Source organism: Hermetia illucens, chromosome 2 (genome assembly GCF_905115235.1).
Source record: "Hermetia illucens chromosome 2, iHerIll2.2.curated.20191125, whole genome shotgun sequence".
Classification (NCBI taxonomy): domain Eukaryota; kingdom Metazoa; phylum Arthropoda; class Insecta; order Diptera; family Stratiomyidae; genus Hermetia; species Hermetia illucens.
This window is the reverse complement of record NC_051850.1, coordinates 75,282,584-75,290,405: the sequence shown is the minus strand read 5'-3', so window position 1 is coordinate 75,290,405 and position 7,822 is coordinate 75,282,584. Positions and strand designations below refer to the sequence as shown.

The 7,822-nt window shown below is 43.0% G+C and overlaps 1 protein-coding gene across 1 annotated transcript in view; it reads left to right on the top strand.

Moving 5' to 3' along the window:
- The first annotated feature begins 445 nt into the window (after nucleotides 1-445).
- LOC119648344 (poly(U)-specific endoribonuclease homolog) overlaps nucleotides 446-7,822 on the top strand; it is a 230,306-nt gene continuing 222,929 nt past the window's right edge. The window contains exon 1 of the mRNA XM_038050039.1: nucleotides 446-669. Within this exon, the coding sequence (XP_037905967.1) occupies nucleotides 528-669 (142 nt within the window). The 5' untranslated portion in view covers nucleotides 446-527. The remainder of the gene's footprint in view (nucleotides 670-7,822) is intronic.

Sequence of the window (7,822 nt, the reverse complement as noted above, 5' to 3'; positions counted from 1 at the left end):
AAACTAAGACCGGCTTCGAAAAGTACTAACCGAGACCTTTAATTTGATACCCCATATGACATATTTGATGAAAAAAAAATTTACACCTCCCTTTTGCATGTATGGGGAAAACCTTAAAAATACAAAAATTACCCTCGGAGGGAGGGTGCACATCGGCGTTTTGTTTCTTATGCCGCCCTCTACCCCACCCCAAATTTCATGTCAATTGATTTTGACTGAAAGAATTCGGAGGCTGAACGCTTTAATGGCTGGATTAAGCTACTTTCATAAATGGATGCAGTGTTGTGGCTGATCGGATTATCTAGTCTGTGGCTCACTTCAATTGTCCAACATTCTCGACACTGCTATGTGTTTAGCGGCAATATGCCCACCCATTTGAATATGTGTCCATACAATACATATACATACATAAATGAACTCTAGCCAGTAATACAAATAATCACAGGCAGTTGCGACGAGATCAAAACCAGTTTTTCTATAAGTTAGACAGATATTAGTGGGTGCCGAGATTCGATTCGTGACGCTTAATGTGCTTTCATTTCGACGTTATTAGCAAGCCTGCATTGTTACAACTGAGTGAAGTGTATATTTATGGGAAAATGCAGACCTGGAATTTATTAATTGGTTTGCTTTTTTTCATAACATTTTGGGGGAAACTTCAAATAACAGGTATGATTTTTTATGCTGTTGCGACAGATAGACATAAGTTTCTACTTTTCTACACTACACACTACTTTCTGCAATGACTACAGTGACCAAACTTGAAATCCGGACATCGTCTTAAGGAACACATAAGTGTTTAGAAAAAGAGCAAAAGTATGCATTTTGTTTATTTTTACTTACAAGAACGTGACATACTGCTAGTTCGATACAATGCTAAGAAAATTACTGAACATGGATAAAATAAAACCCTTATTGAGGGTGAATTTCGAAAAAAACTACTAACTGATTTTGGTGAGAAGGTGCGATCTGTGAATATGTATGTAAAGGGGTACATATGGCAAGTGGTGATTTTGGGGGGGCCCCCCGTCCCCTACATGCGAAAGGGACGCATAAAATTTTTTTTCCAGAATATGGTCATGTAAGGTATCAAATGAAAGGACGTCATTAGTACCCTTCGTAACTATGTATTTTTTTATATTGGATGAAATATAGGGGAGTGGGGGCTGAAAATGTGTGCCCCAAGAAGCGAAACCGGTCTTGTTCTAAGTACCTATCCAGCCGAGAAAGCTGGATAGGTATTCAGTACATTCACAAGGATGCATCTATTTGAAATCTAGGCTTCAAAATACATCCGATTTCGATATGTGTTCAAATAAAATTATTAATGGCATGTTGCAATATTTTAGAAATTTACCCGAATTTTATCATAGAAGGGCAAGATTTGGCACTATAAGGGTTTAAATCCTAATTTTGGGAGTTTCAATTAAATTCAGCAACATTCATTAAAAAAGTTATTGCTGTTTTTGCATTTTACGAAACCTTTTACCCGAAGAGCCCAGCTTCCGGTATAGCGACTTGTTTTAAAAAGTGGAAATCTTTAAAAGGAGAATTCCAAGGTTCATGTCCCCTGAGAGTGGGATTTTTAACCCAATAAAGCCACCTCTCGCCCAGCTACGGCTGAAATGTTCCCATCTTGGGCGCAAATTTGAGTCTCCCATTTATGGGGAGACGATCCTCCGGTCAACCCAGCACACTGGTTAGCTTCGCTAAGGAACTGGCTATTTCTGAAAAGCTTATGTCTTCAGTCAGGTTATCCCCTCTGCTAACAAGTCATTTGACTGCCACAGTTCGCCTTTAATGAACTAGCCATAGATAATCAATACGTGAGCACGGTATTTCCAGCAAAAAGTTTTTAGAAGTCAATGCATTGAAGGAGGGGACCAAGTTATTCCCGGTATATCGATATATGGGAAAAAAATTATTTCTAGAGGCGAGGACGGTGTTGAGTTTTCATTTCTAAAAACGTTTTGTAATACCACGAGCACGCATTGATTATCTCAGACTAGTTCATCAAAGGCGAAGAATGGAATAAGATGTTCCCGAAATATCAATATATGTGAAGTCTGAAATGTTCTCTTGAGGATTTCGTTTTTCTGCAGTAGTTCTTCCATTTGCAAGCTAATATGTAATGTCAGTTTTTAAGGTTTTGTGTTTATTAAAATCCGTTTACCGTCTGTCTGCCTTTTTTTATGGATGGAGGTGGAAATCTTACAAAGGCACTGACGCGCCAGGTTGCAGCAGTCTGTGGGATACTAACCCACTAAAACCACCCCCACTTTCTCCTTTTTCTTTCCCCGCGGGACCGCCGTAAAGCATTACTTCGCGGGGTGGACTGCGCTTTAAGCGACCAAGCGTTCCGTTCTTCGCCTCCTCCTTACGCGCTCCGCTCTTCCAAGTTCCTCTTGTATTCTTTTGATTGCGGATTTCACCGCCCACCAGTGTCCCTCCGATTTCAACATTTCCCCGACGATGTTCTGCGGGATTAGGTTCGTTTTCAAGGAGTCTTCCAGACTCCTCCTTTCTGGGAGAAATCGTGGACAGTGGAACATAACATGCTCCGGGCCCTCAGGTGTGCAACCACATTCAGGACACAAGGGAGAATCATCCAGCCTGAATCGGTGCAGGTACTTCCTGTAACCGCCGTGTCCTGACAGGAATTGCGTCAGATGGTAGTTAATCTCACGGTGTCGTCGCTGGATCCACTCCTCAATACGGAGAATCAAAGTGTGGGTCCAGCGACCCCTCTGCGAGTCGTCCCACCGTTTCTGTCACTTCTCCAGCGACTCTTGCCTTGCCGCCTTTCGGTATTCTGCATCCTTTTCAAGAGGATTTATTTTCCTTGTCTCGTACAGGCAGCGTGTCTCACTTGCCAGAATGTCTATCGGGGTCATTCCCGCAATAACACACGCTGCCTCGCCTGATATTGTTCTGAAGGCGCTGCACACCCTTAGCGCCACTAAGCGGTAAGTCATATTTACCCTCCTACGATTACTCTCACACGCTAGTGCTTCCTCCCAAACTGGTGCCGCATATAATAGTGTGGAGCGAACCACTCCGGCCACAAGTAATCTGCCACTGTATCTTGGGCCTCCAATGTTAGGCATCATCCGCGCTAATGAAACGCTGGTATTTGCCGCTTTCTCACATGCATAGTCCAGTGGTCCCTTGAAATAGATTTTAGCGTCAATCATCACCCCTAGGTATTTGATAACCGGTTTCGAAGTGATAACGTGACCACCAGCACGAATATTAACCGTATTCCTCTTCCTACGATTGATAATCAAGATCACCGAGCTGAACCATCTCCAGCCATACTTTTATGGCGCTGATCGGATTATCTAGTCTATTTCGCGACAACAACCGTTATGATGATGGGTGTCCTGGGTGCTTATTCGGCTTCGGGAGCAAAATTAGTTTTTGCCTCTTCTACCGGTCGGGGCAAACTTCTTCTATCATGCATGTTTTAAACACGCTGATAAACTAGTCGGGTCTGGTCTTAACATCGAGTTTAAGCGCTCTATTGGGAACAGCATTCAGACCGGGTGCTTTGTTATCACCAATTCTCCGGCAAATTTGCGTAAGTTCCTCCTCAGTTACCGCAGATGTGGTGTAGACGTCCAATGCTTGCTTGTGTTGTTTGCGCTCCCCTTCATCCGGGGGAAGAGCGCCGTCACGATATCGAGCAGAAGATGTGGGCAGGTCAGTTGTGGTGTTCGCCCTCTCATCCTCTTCATAACTATCCTGTACGCTGTTCCCCAGGGACGTTGGTCTGCCCCTGTGCAAAGTTCTCTGAAGCATTCTCGCTTGCTGGTCCATATAGCCTGCTTAAGCCTACCTCGAAGTTTCACATATATTAGCAGTTTCTCTTCGAAGTCTGGTCTTCCTCTAGATCGTTGGTGGATCCTTCTAGCACGAAAACATGCATCCCGTATCCCCGCGATCTCTTCATTCACCAATATTTTGAGCGCCTTTTTGCGAGAACTCGTCGCCTCGGTATAGCAGCGTCGCATGCTCCTGTTATGCGTCCCATCATTTGCTCTACATTTTCCGTAGCCGCACCACCGGGATTTTGGCCTCCCAATAGCATCTCTATGAATGTATCCTCCTCAAGCCCTTTCACGGACCAGTCCCGGTTTCCAGCCTCACGGGAACGCACATCGACGCATGGCCCATATTCGATTTGGAGGAAAATCGGCTGGTGGTCGCTGTGAGTGTAATGCTCACTGACAAGCCATGTCATTCGCCTCACCAATGTAGTACTCACATGTCAGATCGACTATTGAGCCCGACCCTGTCCCACGAAAAGTGGAAACGTTTCCCGTGTTAGCAAGCACCAAGTCTAGCTCCGCGAAAGCCTCGAGCTGGTGTTCGTAGTGCGACTGCCCCAATCCATGGCCCACGCGTTGAAATCACCAGCTATGATCTTGGGGTTTCGACTTCTTGCATCCGAGACTAGCATATCTAGTATTCCTTCGAATTCTCTTATCGTCGCGCTTGGTGGAGCATAGTAACTATATATATAGATACCAGCTATTTTTGCCCTGACGAATCCAACTTCTGGAAACTCCATCACTTCTTGAATGGCCTGATTTCTACACGCCCATATTGCCGCCTTGCCAGTTACATCTGCATTCCAGGCACTGCTCTTATTGTTGCGATAAGGCTCGCTGATTATGGCAGCTTCCTCTGTCTGTCTGTGTGTCTGTCTATCTATCTGTCCGTCACACGCATTTTTCTCGGAGGCGGTTATAGCGATTGACACCAAATTTGGTTCAAAGGTGGGAACTGTGATCGCTCACGCATACAGTGAGTTACATCCTTTTACGTTGAATTTAAGGGGGGTCCCCATACGTGCAAAAGGGGAAGGAGAAGTGGGTACTCTCGCATAATATTGTATATGGATATATTACGTGCTACATACTAAGAAATACACAAAACTTTTCGTACCTGAAGCGTCCAGCTTCCGGTTTCCCGACTTATTCTAGCCTGTTGAGTTTTTCGCGCAGTTCACGTTTTTCCTTTCGCTACATTACAAGTTAGTTTTATCAGTTTAGGTTTTCCTTCCTTTGATGTCAGTGTTACATTTTTTAAGGTTTTGTGTAAAACGAAACCTTATTATTGAGTGTAAAACAAAATCTGAATAAAGTAGTTTACCGTTTGTCCGTCTGTCTGTCGCACACAGCGTTCTCAAAAGCGGTTGTATCGATTGATACCAAATTTGGTACAAGTTTGGAAACTGTGATCGCCTACGAATGCAGTGAGTTACATCGTTCTATGTGGAATTTAAGGGGAGAGGCGCGTGCAATTTTTTCATCAAATATAGTTATGTGGGATACTTTTCAATGCCGTTCTGACATTTAATGCCAAAGGGTGGGGGTGGCTGGAGATGGTCGTTTCTTTCACGGACCCATTCTCAGAATTTACGAAGCCGAAAAATCTGAAAAAATTCGCAAAGTTATCACTGTACGGCGTCTCGGCTCCGAAATATCCTCCATATCGATATCTGTTCAGATAAAGTTAATAATAGTATATTACCATAATTTTAAAGAAGTGAATGTAAAATCCCCTTCAGTTCTTCCTAGAATCATTTGGAGTGAAATACAGCATGAACCTACCAAGTTATTGCACTATCCCTAACAAAGTCATAGTAAGTCAAAGCTGTCGATTCAGTGACAGTTCTAAGACTTTGCATGTCAGTATCACACTAATGTAAATATTCTTAAATAATAGATCCATATACAGGGTGCGACAGCATAACTTCTTTTTTTCAAAACTCAATAAAAACTATTGTATGCATCGGAAAATATTTATTTATTTTTTATAATGTAGGTACATGTCTAAAGTTTTTATTTACATTGTTTTGAAGATCGAATCTGTTAGGTGAGGTCCCCCATTCTCCATACATTGCGTAAACCGATTTCTGGCGTTTGTCATGACTCTTGTTAGCATAGCAGGTGTTATGTTGGCAATTTCTTCTTGGATGTTGGTCTTCAAATCTTGTTGGGTTCTTGGACGGTTCACATAAACACGGGATTTCAAAAAACCCCATAGAAAAAAATCACAAGGGGACAGATCGGGAGAGCGTGCCGGCCATTCCAAATCGCCTCTAATTGAGATAAGGCGCTCTGGAAAGTGTTCCCTCAAAACAGCCATCGATGCTCTTGAAGTGTGTGCTGTTGCACCGTCTTGTTGGAACCAAGTGTCCCCCAAATCCAAATTTTCTAGCCGTGGGAAAAAAAAATTCTGTAGCATGTTTACATACCGGTCCGAATTCACTGTCACTCTAACCTCATTTTCCTCAAAAAACCAGGGACCAATAATTCCAGCTGAGGAAATTGCGCACCATACTGTGACTTTGGGTGAATGCAAAGGCTTTTGATGCAATTCTCGAGGTTTGGTGTCAGCCCAGTAGCGCATGTTTTGTTTGCTAACCGAAATGCACGCTGTGTTGCAATAACCTCACTATTCTAACGCATGATGGCAACTGAACCGTGTCGGGACAAAACTTTACAGTATCCCCTCTTGAAAGAGACCACTAGCGCTCCGCTATGACATCAACTAACTGAGTGGCGCGCATTTTAAAAAAGGAAGTTATGCTACCGCACCCTGTACATCACGTACTAAGTACAGTCTGTTACATAAGAGCGTGGTCACTGTTAAACAATAACAACAATTGATTTTTCGAAAATTCGCAAATTTATTGATAATTTGGTCGTCAATACTCAATGCAAATACCTCAGTAGCAAGTCCAATCTTCTGCATTGTCAATTATGGCCTGGCACGTCGGGGCATAATTTCCACTAGTTTTTCTGCATATTCTACCGGAAAAGACCTCCAAATTTTCCGAATTTGTCGAGAAAGTTGATCTAAATTACATGGCTTGCGTCTGCGAAGTTGCATTTTCATCAGAGCCCACACATTTTCCATGAGATTTGCATCCGGTGACTGAGATGGCCAATCTAAACTGACAACTCCGTTTTGCGCCTTCCAGTCGCTACACGCTCGACTCCGATGTTTCGGATCGTTGTCCTCTTGAAGGATCCAGCTTTCATTTTTCTTGATATACCATTGCTTAGCAGATGGTAACAAAGCCTTTTGATATATTTTATTCATTTTTTCGACATTTAAATTCTCGGTAAATAAGAACAAAGTACCGAAACCTTTGTTTGAGAAGCACCCCCAAACATGGACCTTGACGGGGTGTTTAACAGTCCGTTGAAGCATCCTACTGGTGGAGGTTGTCCAGGCGTGTTTGATGCTCGGAAATGCCCAGAAGGAGGATTCATCAGAAAAAATTACGTTGCTCCAATCGCGGTCCAAGTTTTCCTTCGCCCATTCCATTCGTTTTTCAACGTGGTTTGCACTCAACATTGGTTTTTCCAAAGTACTGCGATATTTTAGTTTATTGGCAAGCAGGTGTCTGCGAATCGTTCCGTAAGATATGTCAACACTTTTTGCTTTCAATTTCACAGCAGCTCTACGTAAAGTCAAAGTTGGATCTTTCGAGAACAATGCGAGAATCTTTTTTTCGTCTTTTTTTGAGACTTTGCTTGCACTTCCGCGATCAGGAAAATCATCAACGTTACCGACCTTTTTATAGCGATTTATCCACTTGCTAACGAACTGCTTCGACTTTCCCATATGTTTCGCAGCAGCAGTTTGCGTTAATTTGGGTCCTTTTTCATGCAAACATATAAAAATTGCCTCAAAGCGAGAGGCGTAAACAGCACTCATTTCGAAAAACCACTCAATTGAAGGCTAGATTTGACAGAGAGCTGACTTTTTACAAAAAGCATGAAGGACTGAGGTGCCCTCTATG